General features: G+C 42.1%; 1 protein-coding gene across 1 annotated transcript in view; it reads right to left on the bottom strand.

Annotated features, from left to right (window-relative positions):
• Positions 1 to 17,529, bottom strand: part of shtn1 (shootin 1) — a 90,094-nt gene that overhangs the window by 54,762 nt on the left and 17,803 nt on the right. Inside the window, exon 5 of the mRNA XM_048550919.2 lies at positions 5,663 to 5,757. Coding sequence (XP_048406876.2) covers positions 5,663 to 5,757 — 95 coding nt within the window. The remainder of the gene's footprint in view (positions 1 to 5,662; positions 5,758 to 17,529) is intronic.

Below are 17,529 nucleotides of genomic sequence, written 5' to 3'. Positions count from 1 at the left end.
AGGATGTGGATGGTTTTGGAGTCTGTATGTAATTTCCCACCACCATTCGTACTTAGATGGGGCAGGACTGCAGATCTTTGATCTGATTTGTTGATTGTGCAATTGCTTGGTTCTGTTTATAGCAGACTGTTGGTTAGCATTACATGTTATGATGAGTTATAGCTTTGACAAACTGGGAGTCTCATTCTTCAGTCACGCCTATGCCCTCCTACCCTCCTTACAGAATCAGGTGGTAACGATGGTAATGGTAGATCAAAGATTTTATGACAAACCAAGTTACAGGTATGGTTGAATATCATTTTGCTGCTGCAGTGGCCCACAGTCCCTCATTGTCCATTACTTGGTTGATGATTAAAAGAGGACATTTCAGAAGTTCCATTGTGGAAGGTGGCGTTGTTGGAATAAATACAACAGAACTGGATAAACTAGCAGCAGGATATGAGAAAGTGTGGCCAGGGTAGTTGTTGGAGTTGGTAAGTTTGAAATGAATATTAATAAGACAAACTATCCCTGGAAATGGACACAGAGAAGGAAGGGAAGAGCCAGAGATGAATCAGAGTGAAGGTGAGAGAAGGCAGGAAATTGGAAGTAAAATGGATTAATTTTTCCAGCTCCAGCTGAAAGCAAGTCTACAAGGACTGTGTAATATGTTGTGGTCATGTTCACCATAATCATCTGAGATTCCTTGGGTATATTCTCTATCACCAATGATTCTTAGTGGTCTGAGTCTAAGTTACTGAAACTTTTGGCAGACAACAGGCTCAATCTGACAAATGGAATAGGCTAATTATATAGTATTTAATAGCTAGCTACATTACATCTGAGATGGTCTGTCATGAAATATCGGACTTGACTGAAGTGCAAATATAATTACTGTCAATACGCATCTCCCCTCCCAGAAATAGTCCTTTGTCTTCTGATGGGCAGGGCTTTGCTCATGATAATCAGTTAACTTTTGGGTACTAACTGCCTTAGACAGAGAGTGTCTTGGAAGCATGGATGGCTTGATGACCTTTCAGTAGCTTGTTATTTCAATACACCATTTGCTCTCACATTAACATTTCTGTCCTAGTCTGCTTTAGTGTTCCAGTAGAGTCCAATGCAAAATGGATGAACTGTACCTCATTTTCTGGTCTGGCCTTCAACAGCTTCAGACCATGAACTCAGTCCTCCATTTTGGTATACTTTGTTCATTCTCCTTGGTGACTTTTTCTTGGTTCCATATTTTGTTTACAGTTAAAACTTTTATCATTAGTGTCTAATCTAGATCCATGCCTTTTCACTTCTCTACATCTGGTACCAAGCCTTGTGCCTTTTTTGTCCCCCCTCATATCATTGACCTCTAATCCCCTTCAGCTTCTGTTCCACTTGCTCTGCCTGACTATTTCAAAAACATAAAACAATCACATTTCCACCTCCCTGCAGTTCTGAAGAACAATTTTATTGGACTAGAATCAATCACTATGTTTTTCTCTCTCCATAAAATGTGTTTGACATGAAAAGGTACTGATTCATCAGCTGAAGGACGCAGTGGATGGAAAGCAATAGGAGGTTTCCTTACCCATGTTTAATCCCATGCCACAAGACCTCATTGGTACCTCTGGTGGGTCTGTCCTGCAAATGGGACAGAATGTACCCAAGGTTGAATCATAGAATCCCTACAGTATGGGAACAAGCCCTTTGGCCCAACAAGTCCACACCCTCAGAGCATCCCATCCGGATCCATCCCCCTATAACCCACCTAATCTACACAATCCCTGAACACTACGGGCAATTTAGCATGGCCAATCCACTTACAAAGAAAAGATCTGGGACGTTTGGAGTAAGGTATAATTTAGACCGTTCTGTCCACGTGCCCTTTTGATAGTCTTTGGGACGACTATAATGATTTTGGTACCACTTCCCAGATGTTAGTAAGGAAGAATTTACAGGATAAATCATGCAATTTATACATTCCTCATTTCTGCTCCCTAACTCAATGCAATGTGGCCTTTCAGTTCTGTTCTAATTTGACATTCTGGACAACGTCCTGGACAGGGTGGTGCACAGGGAGGATGTCCACTTCCCGATGAGACCATGACACCAGACCATGCCAGCCTCTTCTAAAGTTGCCATCAGGGTCAGTGCAGTCTCAGCTGCCTGGATAAATGAGGCAGCACGGTGGCTCAGTGGTTAGCACTGCTGCCTCACAGTGCTAGGAACCCGGGTTCAATTCCACCCTCGGGTGACTGTTTGTGTGCAGTTTGCACGTTCTCCCCGTGTCTGTGCAGGTTTCCTCCGGGTGCTCCGATTTCCTCCCACAGTCCAAAGATGTGCAGGCTAGGTGGATTGACCATGCTAAATTGCCCATCGTGTTCAGGGATGTGTAAATTAAGTGGGTTGTAAGGGGATGGATCTGGGTGGGATATTCCGAGGGTCAGTGTAGACTTATTGTGCCAAATGGCCTATTTTCACACTGCAGGGCTTCTATGATCTACTCTGTGAAATGCATAGCAATGTAAGAAGGTCAATGACCTTTTCCACTCTTCCATCAGAGCCACCATCTTATCTGTGAAAGTTCACATTCAATCTCTCTCTCTCTACTTCCTCCCACCAAGATTCATTCTCTACCATTCTCATTATTTCCAGCAATATCTTGCTTTTCTCATTCTCACCAATCCTGATAGCTAACACTAATACACGCTCTCTGTGCTGCCTATTCACTCAGTCAGGGCAACTCCACTCACTTGCAGCAAAAGTAAAGGCTGGGCCACCCACTTTTATCTCTTGTAACACCTATCACTCTTGCATTTCAGGAGGGAAACAGCCCACAATAGAGCAGAAAGAGACAAGATGGGTGGTGGGCTGCTAGACATTCAATTCCTCACCCTTTAAGTGGATCCTGACTCTGACCACCTGAATGGCTCAGTGACAATGTACAAACCCTGGGATTGATATTGGAGGCTGCTTTTGACCTAATGTGCTAGGGACAACCTTACATCTTTCCACATTATATTCCATCTGCTATGTTCTAGCTTATTTACTAAATCTGTTCAAATCCTCCTGAAGCCACTTTACATCTTTCTCACAACACACATTCCCACTTAACTTCTGATCATCTGCATGTTTGGAAATATTGCATTTGTTCCCACCTCCAAATGATTAATATATATTGCGAACAGCTGCAGCCAAAGTGCTCATCCTTGTGGTACCCCACGAGTCACAGCCTGCCAATGTGAGAATGACCATTTCTTTCTACTTCCTTTTTACTGTCTAATAGCTAATCATTAATCCATGCTATCCCTAATGCTTTAAGCTTTCTAACCAGTCTCCTGCAGGAGACTTCATCAAAAGCCATCTAAAAATCTCAGTATGCAACATCCCTTATCCTTGTTATTCCCTTTTCAGCAGTTAAAAATACCATTTGTAGTTTTTGTATTAACTATTTAGAACAATGAATTGAATGAGATCTTTTCTGGAGACAACCAAAAACAGAATTTCCGTACTAATATACTGACTTGAACCACTAATTACAGTGATCAAATATGGTAAGATTGCAAACACGGATAAAACCACACAGAAATCTCAAAGAAACCTTAAACAGATCTCCCTATTTAATAATAGTTACCCAGCTGCATCTCTTCTATTTAAGTTATGGACAAAAGTTGCTGCACTTCACTAACTTTTGTAAGTTTCATACTATTACTGAAGTTTACAGAGGCTTTCACTTCTGGAATCTGCATTCAAGTCCAACTCTGCCTGATGAGGTGAAAGTCTCTTCTGTCCTCTGACAGTAAGGGTTCTTTGTGAAATGAGCTGGTCGGCTTCAATCCATCCTGTTCCTAGTGGGTGCAGATGTACAGCACAAAACTGCCTTTAAGTTGTCGTTAATTGGCAATCTCGCTCAGAGGCTATGTGGTGGCTGATGTGTTAAGCAGCAAAATTGCTGCTTTGGTGCAATTAGGGGCAGGTCTTCTGAAATCAAGGAAGAGTACAGGGAATTCTAACTGGTTCATTGGGCATTAGGATCTTTTATGTTAGCAATGAGTGCTCAAAAGGGAAAATAAGTTTTATTCCTCAGCTTGAAATTCCCTCACCTTCGTTAGCATCAGTTTAAAAAAAAGCTGTGTTGTGATTTGGAGGTGATATATATCAAATTTGAAATGTTTACCAAAAGAAAAACTTGAAAATACAATGCAAGGTTTAGTGGAGGAAGAAACATGTAATAAAGAGTGAGCTTCCATTTTATTTATTTCTTGTCTGTCACTATAAAAAGGCATATGTCAAAAAGATGGGTAATAACAGAAATGAGTTTCTCACTCCCATTATGTGAACACTTGATAGACCTGTGATCTTCTTCTACTAAAGATACCTTCTGTTGGAGGCAGTGATCACGGTAGATTTTCCAGGAGCTATTCAAAACAAACACTTCTACCATCTCTAGACAGATAGTTTAAAAATATCCTTATGGTCTTACTGGAGATAGGAATCTCTCTATATCTTACCTTGTAACAAAATGCCTTAATCACAATGAGGAATACTATGGAAGCCTACTGATATTTTCAAAAGCTAACATCATCTCCAAATGGACAATGTGTGCTTCAAGAGTAAGTAAATTACTTTAAACTTCATAAAATAAGGGAGAGGAAAGGGTTGGAATCAAACCAAACAGGTTACAACAGTCAGAAACGGATAATTAAAAATTAATTATCTTCAGGATAGAGGAAAGAGGAAAACACAGCAAAATGAGCAAAAGGACCCCACGGTGAGCATAAGACATGTATTTAATCCTTTTTCTTCTTCTAGTTAAAGTTACGGTTTAGCAGTTAATTATTCACACAATTAAGTACAGCCAGTAGTTCAGTTTTTTTTATTGCAATGTTAAGCATCAGCGTATACGAGCTAATAACTGGTCAGTCCAAGAGATGCTAACAATATTGAACTGCCAATGGGTTAGGGTCACTGAAAATGAGGCAAAAACAGTTTAAATTTCATACATTAATAGAAACAATAAAATAAAACAGAAATGATGCAACTCCTGCTAAAATGGCATCATTATCTAATTTAATTTGTTTAGTACAATCCAAAAATGCACTTAATATTGGGTCTAGGCCCGAAACGTCAGCTTTTGTGCTCCTGAGATGCTGCTTGGCCTGCTGTGTTCATCCAGCCTCACATTTTATTATCTTGGAATCTCCAGCATCTGCAGTTCCCATTATCTCTTAATATTAAATACTTTATTTTGGGAAATGCAACATTCACATTAAAATCTATTTGGACTTAATTAAAGGGAACATCAGGTTTTTAAAGCTAATTCTGTGAACCGAATTATTAAATTGTTTTGAAAAGCTCCCATGACATTAATATACATAGTTAACACTTAGCATAGGGTTCTATTCCTTCTACAATTTTCTATTTAAAAAGGAAACAGATCTCAGAATGCAGCAAAATATATCACTGTTTTCAAATTGAGCAACTTAGTGGAAGATTACAAGACTCCAATGGGTCTATGGCACAACAATAGTTGAGGGAGGTAAACAGAGAGCTGGTAAGCTGTGGTTAACTAATACCCCGAATGTTCCCTGGGGGGGCAAAAATGGATGGAACTGTGAAAGAAGTCTGGGATTCTACAGTTTTGAGATACTGGAGGAGGAGACAGCATAAAATACTGAACCACATATACCTGTGAAGCAAATACTTCTGCACTTTCACGGCAACTTTTCTCAATGTCAAGGTGGTTTTGTATGGTACTGACTTCCTCAATCACCAGCTGTGACACTGTAATAAGAAGGATACAGCTTTGATTGTTTAATTCACAGAGAACACCAAGTTAAACAGATAAGTTCCTTAAACAAATTCTTTACCTTACGCTACACAAAGTTTTTTAAGAAGTTTTTACAGCAAAACAGTCGCTGGAAAGCATCAATAACCTTGACATTTTCAGGAGGTAATCATAAACTGTAGCAAACAGGCCAACTGAATCCACTTAACTAATTAGCAGATGCTGTCACAGAGAAAACATGAATCAACACTGTTATTACAAGTGGCACATTTGAGTGGCATCTAATTATGACTTGATGAGCCTGATACTTGCATTATAATCACTACCACAGCATCCCATCAGAGGCTAAAAGCCTCTGATGGTGCTGTCTTCCAGTAACTCCCCCTAAAACCTTCATAGTTTCTGGCAGTCTCCTTGGCAGGGTCCCCTTCTCAGTTAATGACATGTTAAGTATAATTACTGGTAGGCATTGTAAATAAACAGGATTGGAACCGAAATTGTACAAGTGCATAAGACAATCTGACACATTGAAAGTGGCAGGCCTAATTGAGAGTTTCTCTGACTGCTGGAGATCATTTAACAGCATCTCTCTTAGGACAGTGATTATAACTGTGGAGACGGGCAGCATAATGGTATCAGACAAATGTGAGCATTGCTGACAGTGTAGTGAATTAAATTGTATCTACTCTGTGAAACGCCTTGATGAAAAGTACAAATGCCTTGGTGGTCTTATCATTATAACACAATGGTCATGTTGTCATCAACCTTGCCACTGTCAATTGAAAAGAAATGATTGTGTTGAGGTTTTCTATTGCCGACTGTGAATAGAACCAATTTTCAGAGATCTATGAAATCATGTAATTGGGTATAGAATGCAGCTGCTTCACATACAAACTGGCCTTAGTAAACAGGAGTTGCACACAATATGTGTTCATGCCCAGATACAAATCAAACTGAACAGAACTCAAGATAATTTAGAACTGTAAAATAGCTGGAACTGAGATCGGAGAGTTGGAATTTGACCAATGTCTATCTTTTTTCATTTCAAGCTTAATTATAGACCAAGGTCATTTCTTAATACTGTACTTCTGATTTCTGCTTACAACAACTTTAAGCCATTTGACCTCTGTAACCCCAGGCAGAAGGCTTAACAAAATACTTTCAAGACCACATTCAGCTCTATTTAAGTTTGCATTGTTACGGTTTTTCTTTGAGAAGAGTGTGTGTGTGTGTGTGTGTGTGTGTGTGCGCGTGCGCGTGCGCGTGTGCGTGTGCGCGCGCGTGCACGTGTGTGTGTGTGTGTGTGTATGCTTAAATACTTAAACGCGTTTATTTGAAAAATCACAGCTCAGTAATATCCTTGCTGAGTTTCTAGTAAGGTCTATGTCTTAATTACTTGCTACTGATTGAATATAACCAATGCAACTATCAGTCGTCATTCTGGAAGCAATCCAGTGACAGCAAAATGTTTCCAGTGTCTAAACTTTACAGTTAAGGTAAAGCCAGAACCATGAAACCTGCAAAATATACATGGCTAGCTAAAGCAAAAGGTGCTGCCAGCTCAAAAACATTTTCTTTAATACCATGATAACAAAATGTGAGGCTGGACGAACACAGCAGGCCCAGCAGCATCTCAGGAGCACAAAAGCTGACGTTTCGGACCCTAGGCCCAAAACGTCAGCTTTTGTGCTCCTGAGATGCTGCTGGGCCTGCGGTGTTCATCCAGCCTCACATTTTATTATCTTGGATTCTCCAGCATCTGCAGTTCCCATTATCACTTCTTTAATACCATATACAGTTAATATATTGAATTTAAAAGAATAATTCCACTGCGTAACTAAATGTTAAAGCTTAACCTTATATCAAAGGGTGTGTTACCTGGGGAGAGAATGCAGTGTGCAGACTGGTTAATGGTGGATAACAATCTATCAAATAAAGATTTTTGAAGCGATAGAAGTAAGTTACATTTTCTTAAAGTATTGCTTTAAAACTTAGATTTTGACTTAAGTGCTTCTGCTCAAATGCAAACTTAAATGTTGTGTTGACACTAAAGTTCTGAATACCTCACACCCTATTTTTAATTATTTTTTGGAAGCATGTTTTTTCATGAATCACTCTATTTCAAGGTCTCCTCCTTGACGCTCTGTGTAACCCATTTCAGTAAAAATGGAGGCAACTTACACCATTGGATTGACCCAGTCAATCCATCAGGCATATGCTGGCTCTTTTAAAGAGCTATCTAATTAATCCACTCCCCTATTCTTTTCCTATAACACTACAAATATTCCCTTCCAAATTCATTTATCCAATTCTCTTCTGGATATTACTATTGAATTTGTTCTCAAGTCAAACATTCCAGATAATGATAACCTGCTGCTTAAAAAAAAAGTCTTCATGCCTCCTTTGGTTTTTTTTTCTAATTATCTTAGCTGTCAACAATGAAATGACAAGGTCAGGATGCAATAGACAAACAAGAATTCTCTTAGGCCATGTCTGTATACAGGAAACACTCTCTCAAAGTTGTTAATAAAGCACACAGCATCTTAGTCTTCATTAATAGGTGCATGAATGATAAAAGCAAGGACGATATGTTAAACTTGTATAGGGCACTGATTCAGCCTCATCTGAAGAATTGCTTCCAGTTCTGTGAGTCACACTTTGGCATTGATATGGAGGCAGTAGAGAGGGAGCAGGAAAGATCCACAAGACAGGTCCCAGGGTGAGGAACTTCAGTTATGCAGATAGATTGGAGATGTTGCAGCTCTTTTTCTTGCAGAAGGCTGAGAAGAAATTCAATGGAGGTATTCAAATTCATGAATAGAATAGACAGGGGTATTCCCATTATTGGAAGGAAGAATCAAGAATCAGAGGGTAAGCTGATGAAAGGTGATTGCTTTCTTTTTCAATGGAAAAATGATGACAAATGTTTTCACTCAGCAAGTTGTTGGATCTGGAATACAATGCCCAACAGCGTGATAGAGACAGCGTCAATTTGGGCATTCAAGAGGAAATTTCTTTATTAGCCGGAAAGGAAAGATGGATGGTGGTACAAGGAGAAGGCAGGAAAGTGGAATCAGACAAATGGCTCCTTTGGAAGATCAGCACAGACGGGATGGCTTCTGTTCTATAACATCTTTTAACCCGGAAGTGAAGAGGCAAACTTTCCACTCTTGCCCAAACCTTTCAGACAAGCATGTGGGTAAATTTAATTTGATGGGGGGGGGGGGGGGGGGGGGCAAGCATTCAGTTTACCAACAGCAGCTTAAAGTTTCTTCAATTATGTCATCAGCAACCTTCTGGAAACTAAATTATGTCATCAGCAACCTTCTGGAAACTATCTACAGGCCCCCAAACAGTAGTCAGGATGTAGGGTGCAGGTTGAATCAAGAGTTGGAATTGGCCTGTCGCAAAGGTATTACTACAGTTGTTATGGGAGATTTCAACATGCGGGTAGACTGGGAGAATCAGGATGGTACTGGACCCCAAGAAAGGGAGTTTGTGGAGTGTCTCCGAGATGGATTCTTAGAACAGCTTGTACTGGAGGCTACCAGGGAGAAGGCAATTCTGGATCTGGTGTTATGCAACGAACCGGATTTGATCAGGGACTTCAAAGTAAAAGGAGCCATTAGGAGGTAGTGACCATAATATGATAAGTTTTAATCTGCAATTTGAGAGGGAGAAAGGAGAATCGGAAGTGTCAGTATTGCAGTTGAATAAAGGGAACTATGGAGCTATGAGGGAGGAGCTGGCCAAAGTTCAATGATTCAATACCCGAGCAGGGATGGCAGTGGAACAACAATGGCAGGTATTTCTGCATATAATGCAGAAGGTGCAGGATCAGTTCATTCTAAAGAGAAAGAAAGATCCTAAGGGGAGGCAGCGGCCGCCGTGGCTGACAAGGGAAGTTAAGGACTGTATAAAGATAAAAGAGAAGTATAACGTAGCAAAGATGAGTGGGAAGCCGGAGGACTGGGAAGCTTTTAAAGAGCAACAGCAGATAACTAAAAAGGCAATACACAGAGAAAAGATGAGCGATGAAGGAAAACTGGCCAAAAATATAAAGGAGGATAGTAAAAGCTTTTTTAGGCATGTGAAAAGAAAAAAAATGGTTAAGACTAAAATTGGGCCCTTGAAATCAGAAACGGGTGAATTTATTATGGGGAACAAGGAAATGGCAGATGAGTTGAATAGGTACTTTGGATCTGTCTTCACTAGGGAAGACACAAGCAATCTCCCAGATGCAGGAGTGGCTGAAGGACCTAGGGTAATGGACGAACTGGAGGGAATTTATATTAGGCAGGAAATGGTGTTGGATAGACTGTTAGGTCTGAAGGCCGATAAGTCCCCGGGACCTGATGGTCTGCATCCCAGGGTACTTAAGGAGGTGGCTTTAGAAATTGTGGATGCTTTGGTAATTATTTTCCAAGGTTCTAAAGATTCAGGATCAGTTTCTGTGGATTGAAGGGTGGCAAATGTTGTCTCACTTTTCAAGAAAGGAGGGAGAGAGAAAACAGGAAATTATAGACCGGTTAGCCTGACGTCAGTGGTGGGAAAGATGCTGGAGTCAATTATAAAAGATGAAATTATGACTCATTTGGATAGCAGTAACAGGATAGCTCAGAGTCAGCATGGATTTACGAAGGGGAAATCGTGCTTGACTAATCTTCTGGAATTTTTTGAGGATGTATCTCTGAAGATGGATAGGGGAGAACCAGAGGATGTAGTGTACCTGGACTTTCAGAAAGCCTTTGATAAAGTCCTGCATATGAGATTGGTGAACAAAATTAGGGCACATGGTATTGGGGGAAAAATACTGAGTTGGACTGAAAATTGGCTGCCTGACAGGAAGCAAAGAGTAGTGATAAACGGGTCCCTTTCGGAATGGCAGGCAGTGACCAGTGGGGTACCACAAGGTTCGGTGCTAGGACCGCAGCTGTTTACGATATATATTAATGATATAGATGAAGGCATTAAAAGTAATATTAGCAAATTTGCTGATGACACAAAGTTGGTTGGCAGTGTGAAAAGTGAGGAGGATGTTATGAGAATACAGGGTGACTTGGACAGGCTAGGCGAGTGGGCGGATGCATGGCAGATGCAGTTTAATGTGGATAAATATGTAGTTATACACTTCGGTGGCAAGAACAGGAAGGCAGATTACTATCTCAAATGGAGTCAAGTTAAGTAAAGGGGAAGTACAACGAGATCTAGGTGTTCTTGTACATCAGTGATGAAAGCAAGCATGCAGGTACAGCAGGCAGTGAAGAAAGCTAATAGCATGCTGGCCTTCATAACAAGAGGAATTGAGTATAAGAGCAAAGATGTCCTTCTGCAGCTGTACAGGGCCCTGGTGAGACCGCACCTGGAGTATTGTGCGCAGTTTTGGTCTCCAAATTTGAGGAAGGACATTCTTGCTATTGAGAGAGTGCAGCGTAGGTTCACGAGGTCAATTCCCAGAATGGCGGGACACTCATTTGTTGAAAGATTGGAGCAACTGGACTTGTATACACTTGTGTTTAGAAGGATGAGAGGGGATCTGATTGAGACGTATAAGATTATTAAGGGATTGGACTCTCTGGAGGTAGGAAGCATGTTTCCGCTGGTGGGTGAGTCCAGAACCAGAGGACACAGTTTAAAACTAAAGGGTAGGCCATTTAGAACAGAGTCGAGGAAAAGCTTCTTCACCCAGAGAGTGGTGGATATATGGAATACTCTGCCCCAGAAGGCAGTGGAGGCCAACTCTCTGGATACTTTCAAGAAAGAGATGGATAGAGATCTTAAAGATAGTGGAATCAGGGGTTATGGGGATAAGGCAGGAACAGGATACTGATTGTGGATGATCAGCCATGATCATAATGAATGGTGGTGCTGGCTCGAACGGCCGAATGGCCTACTCCAGCACATATTGTCTATGGTCTAGGTGCTGCCAAGCCTCTGTTAAATTCTTGAACAAGCTGCAAGTACCCATGAATATCTAACACACAGGAACTACATTCCCTGATGCAACCTTGTCAACCAAAACCAGAAAAGATATTAGTTCACAAATGCAGACAAACTACAGATGTGAGGGCGTGAACCTGGTTTCTTCTTCCTCCAAGTTCTGATGAGTACAAACTTCTCCGGTAACTTGGCTTCCTTATAATCAAGTTCTCTTTTTATACAAATGCTGGCAGTGTCAGGGGTTGAAGGGTGACTGCACCCATTAGCCTTCCCAAGTGAGGCAGCCACGATGGCTGATATCAGGGCAGGGGTCTCTCCTTCAAGAGTATAATTTCCCAACAGGAATGGACAGACAGGATGCAGAGATGGTATTTCCCCTGGTTGGGGAAAAGCACTAGGGGATAGTCTCAGAGAATGGGGTAGGCAATTTAGGATCAAGCTGCAGTGAACTTGTGGAATTCTCTACCACAGAAGGATGAGGCAGACAAGTTACTGAACATGTTCAAGAAAGATAAATTTCTAGATTTTCAAGGCATTTACAGATATGAGGGAAGTGGGAAGGTAGAGGATCAGACCTGATCCTTTTGAATTATGCAGCAAGTTTGAAGGGCTGAATGGCCTACCTTAGTTCCTTATGTTTATAGGCAGATGATATTGGTGGATAAGAACAGTGAAGAATGGCAATTAAAGGATACGGTTATCATGGACACTGGAAGATGGAGGGAGAAAACTGGGATGCAGAGGGAGATTCACTTTGAGAGACAAGGTTGCATATTTAGTGTGGGGAACACAATGGGATCTTTCAGTGTGCTGGGAAAGGAGGAAGAGCAGGCAAATCAATTAAATGGTGGTACAAGGATGCGGCTGGACATGGGAATCTCAATGGGATTGGAATAAGGGGGATGACCAGGAATAGAGAGGACAGCAGAAGGTCATCTACAATGATGGGCAGAAAGTATAGTCTGGAGGGGAAGGGTAGTTGGAGAAATTATAAAAGGGAAAACTTTAAAACCTAGTAGACAGCAAGAACTGCAGATGCTGGAGTCAGAATCAATACAGTGTGGAACTGGAGGAGCACAGCAGGTCAGGCAGAGGAGCAAGAAAGTAATGTTTCGGATTGGGATCCTTAATCAGGATTGGGCTTTAGAACCACCATCTTTCTCAAAATCGTTTTCAAAAGAATGACTCTCAAAAAATGCACAACGCAAACAGGCACCTCAGAGCTGTTTGCACATGTAACTGCAGTGTGCAAACACACCAGACTGAGGCAATCGAAACAGAAACTGAAAAGTTCCATTGCGCACAGCTCTCAATTAAGGATTGTGCACTCAAGAGAAGTACTCATTGCAGAATAAAGATAAATTTAACTCTTTCAGCTCCAAACAACATCACAACCATGTCTAAAGTCCATTAGTCTTTGATAATAAGGAAAATCAAGAATCAACCACTGTGGTAATGGTGCTGGGTGTATATTCTACATACAGCTTGGCTGGACCACTTGCGAGCCCTTGCATCTGAAAGATGAAGACCTGGGACTGAAACTGTTACACAGTCCGTACCTGGAAGATAGAAAACAAACATCTCAACCATGATACTGCATCACAGATCTACACTTCCATGGCAGATGTTTCACCAAGTTAACCCAGTAGGTGTTCTGAGGAAGGGTCAGTGGACCCAAAAGATTAACTCTGTTTTTTCCTTCCCAGACTTGCTGCTTTGTTTTTGTTCCTTACTTACAGCATCCGCAGTTCTTTCAGTTTTTAGCCCAGGGTAAACATTGAAATGAATAAGAGGAGGAGAGGACATGATGAACAACACCAACAGAACCAGAGATTCAAGCCTCAGGAGGCTGATTTGTGGATAAAGAAGCAGCACCTGAAGAGGGGATCCAGGTGTAACAAGACAGAGCGATTCGCCAGCATTCCAACGGCATGTAGATCGGTGAAAAACAGTTCCACAGATGTCTCTGTATGACTAGTGAAGCAGCAACATACATTTGGTGCTGCTCGTAGGTAGGTCTGTAACCATGCAGTTTAGGAGGCAATGGTACCTTGGGACTGAAGATCACAGCCCTACTGAACGTCTGAGCCAGTGGACCATTTCAAACCTCTGCTGGGACTGTGTGCAGCATTCCCCAGTCAACAGAGTTCATGAATGTCTTTTACAGGAAGGCTATGCAGTTTGTCTCATTAACCTTTCCCAAGACAACAGATACTAAAACCTTTCAAGAGTTGACAGGTTTAGTTAAGGACTCCAATCCTTCTCTAATTCTGAGACATTATTGGTTTTACTCAGCACTTTGAGAACTAGGGGAATCTGTATTGGGATTTTTGATGAGGTTGAGATGACTGGCAGAGGCATGTGATTTCAGTTTAACCCTTAATGAGATACTGACAGACACAGCAATGGCAGGAGTTTCTGGGGCAATTCAGGAGGCACAGCAGAAATTCATATTAAACGTATTAAGGGGAGATCAAGGCAGCCCTAGCTGACAAGAGAAGTCAGGAACTGAATAAAAGCAAAAGAAAAACATACAATGTGGTGAAGATTAATAGGAAATCAGAGGGTTTGGAAAAGCACGTACTGGCTTTATCACTTGAAAATGCAGCAAGTGGAGCATGCATCACAGGGATTCCCAATGGAAACGGACAACCTTGCCAGTCCAACTGAGCTTGGGGAATACCACTTGAGTGAAGACAATTGCACAGCCTCACTCAGGCCATTTCATGAACAGAAGCACCCTATGTCAGCCAACAGCAAAACCCCCAAAACAAAGCCAATCCTCAGCCATACAGTTAAAATTTTCAATTCTGGCCTCTTATGAGAAGCAGCCGGTTCAATTACCATTGATTGTTATAAAAGGTTCAGGCCCAAGCTTGAAGGGGCAAACTTGGATGAGAAAGTTTCATCCAGATTGGCTCAACATTTTTCCATTTGAAAATGGGTGCGTGCCTGAGTGAAATCCTAACTAAATACTCAGATGTTTTTACAGGAAAGTCTAGGGGCTGTCAAAAGAGCCAAGGCCATCTTGCATGTTGACCAGGAAGCAATTCCACAATTTTGGATCAGGGTCTAGGCCCGAAGCGTCAGCTTTTGTGCTCCTAAGATGCTGCTTGGCCTGCTGTGTTCATCCAGCTCCACACTTTGTTATTGCAGATTCTCCAGCATCTGCAGTTCCCATTATCTCTCATAAACAAACGGTAAACTGCTTTTCACAGCTGGACAAATACCAATTGCCTGATATAAAGGATTTATATGCAAAGCTGGCAGGGAGGGCTCTCATGACGTGCTAACAACAGGGAAGATCAATAAGCAGTGCTTAGGAGAACACAGACATAGTCCTGAGTTATTTTTCCCGGGTGGACGTATGACTTCAAAGGGAAAAATGTGTGTTCCACGCACCCCAAGTCACCTACTTGGGCTACGGAGTTGACAAGACCAGGTTATACCACCGGAAGATAAATTGAGGGTGAGCAAAGGTGCCCTAGCTCCTACATCTGTACCAGAACTTAGGTTTATCCCTGGGCTGGTGAATTATTACAGAAAGTTCATGCATGACCTGGCCTCCATCCTGGTATTTTTGCATCAACTTTGGAAAAAAAAGGGTCAGCCTTGGAAATGGTTGTGTTGCCAAGCCATAGCTTTCAGGAAAGTGAAGAAACAGCTGTCATCCTCAAAGGTGTTGGTACACTTTAATCCCAAGGCAGATCTGGTATTGCCATTCAGTGCCTCCCCATATGGTATTAGCTCATAAGTGGCCCATTGGAAAGGAACACCCTATAGCATATGCATCCAAAACTTTGGCTAATGCAGAGTGTGAATATGCCCAGATAGAGAAGGAAGGCTTGGTGGTCATATTTGGAGTCAGAAAGTTCCACCAATACCTTTACCAACCTAAATTTGTAATAACGGACCACAAACCTCCACTAGGTCTACTTACAAAGAGCACAAGGCAGTGCCTCCCATACGTTCAAGCTGAATTCAGCGGTGGGGTCTAACGTTCAGTGCATATAAGGGAGGATAAGTAGCAAATGTGGACGCACTGAACTACCTCCCACTGGCAAATACACCACTGGTGGTACTAGCACTGGAACAGTTCATAATGATTTTAAATCTTCTGGACACACTTCCAGTCATAGCTGACGATATCTCACTTTGGGCGCAGAAAGATCTGGTCCTGGAAAACTGAAACAGCTGGTGGTGATGGGGGAAACTGTAGGGCCGTCACAACCAGAGCAGGAACCTTTCTGGACACGGGCAGACCAAATCGCAGTTGAGGATGGCATGTTATTATGGGAAGCAAAAGTGATTGTCTAGAGCAAAGATCACTGCCAGATACTGGCTAAACTCCACCAGGATTATCCAGAGCTTTCCAAAATGAAGCTGTTGGCAAGACATTATGTATGCTGGCCAGGACTGGGTGCAGACATAGCTGGATTGGCAAGGCAGTGCGCAGAGTGCCAACAAGGACAAAAACACCAGCAGCTCCCCCACATTCACGGAAACAGATGGGTAGGCCTTGGACTGGGTTTCACGTTGACTATGCAGGTCCTTTCACGGGCTCAGTTTTCTTAGTCATTGTGGCTGCCTACTCAAAGTTGTTGCTCGTGAATACAGTGAATACAGGGACAATGATAGAAAACACATCTTTTGCAATACACAAACCACCGAAGTTTTGGTCACAGATAAAAGGCCTTAGTTTACCAGCAGGGAATGAGAGTGTTAACTAAAGCCGAATAGTATTCATCACACAAGGACAGCTCCATACCTCCATCCATCACCCAATGGTCTTGCAGAAAGACCAGTCCAAACATTGATGGCAGACTTAAAGAAACAGCCTACAGCTTCATTAGATACCAAACTTTCCTGGTTCTTATTTGATGATGGTACCACCCCTCATGCAACTACAGGAATTGCTCCAGCAGAATCGCCAGTAGAGAGAAGACTATGCAGAGTGAGAGAGACAATTTACTTTAAGGGACGAAATTTGGTGTAGGAACCATGGGATGGTGTTACATAGGTAAGAGGCACGGTTGATGCAAAGTCAGGTCCAGTGACGTATAAAGTTCGGGGAGACGCGACTATCCTGAACAAGCACATGCACCATGCAAAAGCTGAAAACTCGCAAATTGTACGGGAGCAAAATGTGCCCAGCACTTCACCTGCCTTTCTGACTGTTGTGAAACAGGTGGGTTCTCCCTCTCCATCAAGCATTGAAGATAGCTTGGATTCAGAGATGGACACAACAGATGTTTCTGCCTTGTCATCTGAATAGTAGAATGAATTTCTTCTGTGACAGGCCAGGTGTAAGAGGTGAGCTACTGTGCCACACTGGCCATTTCAGAGGGAGAGTTGAAGGAACCTGACCTGGTGTTAAAATACCCAAGGAGGAGCTACAAAAAAAAAATCAAGAAATGGCCTATGTCAGTGGGAGAGGGATGTAGAGATTGTAACAAAGTCAACCAGTGGGCCTCATATGAGTTCCCTGATTGGGGCTGTTAATCTGGTCCAACCAGGGAGCCTTGGCTGACTGATACAAACAGGTGTGTCAGAAGTTCTGTTCATTCTGAGAGCTGGCTTTGAGGAGGCTGGATCAGTATCAAGAGCTCTCCACATATAAATAAAGGGTGACTTGGTGATGGGATATTGGCTTCTATGGGTTATTGTAGTGGGCAGCAAGATACCTTGGCAGTGATTTGTCTGTCCTTCCCAGTCCCTGTCAGTGACAATGGCACCTTCCTTACAACTAAATGCATGGTAAACCCAGTGGGAGGTCAAGTTCCCATAGTCTCCAGTCACTGAGCAATGGACTGGAGGCCCCTGTGCAT

Source organism: Stegostoma tigrinum, chromosome 20 (assembly GCF_030684315.1).
Source record: "Stegostoma tigrinum isolate sSteTig4 chromosome 20, sSteTig4.hap1, whole genome shotgun sequence".
In the NCBI taxonomy this organism is placed as follows: domain Eukaryota; kingdom Metazoa; phylum Chordata; class Chondrichthyes; order Orectolobiformes; family Stegostomatidae; genus Stegostoma; species Stegostoma tigrinum.
This window is presented reverse-complemented; position numbering and strand designations above follow the sequence as displayed.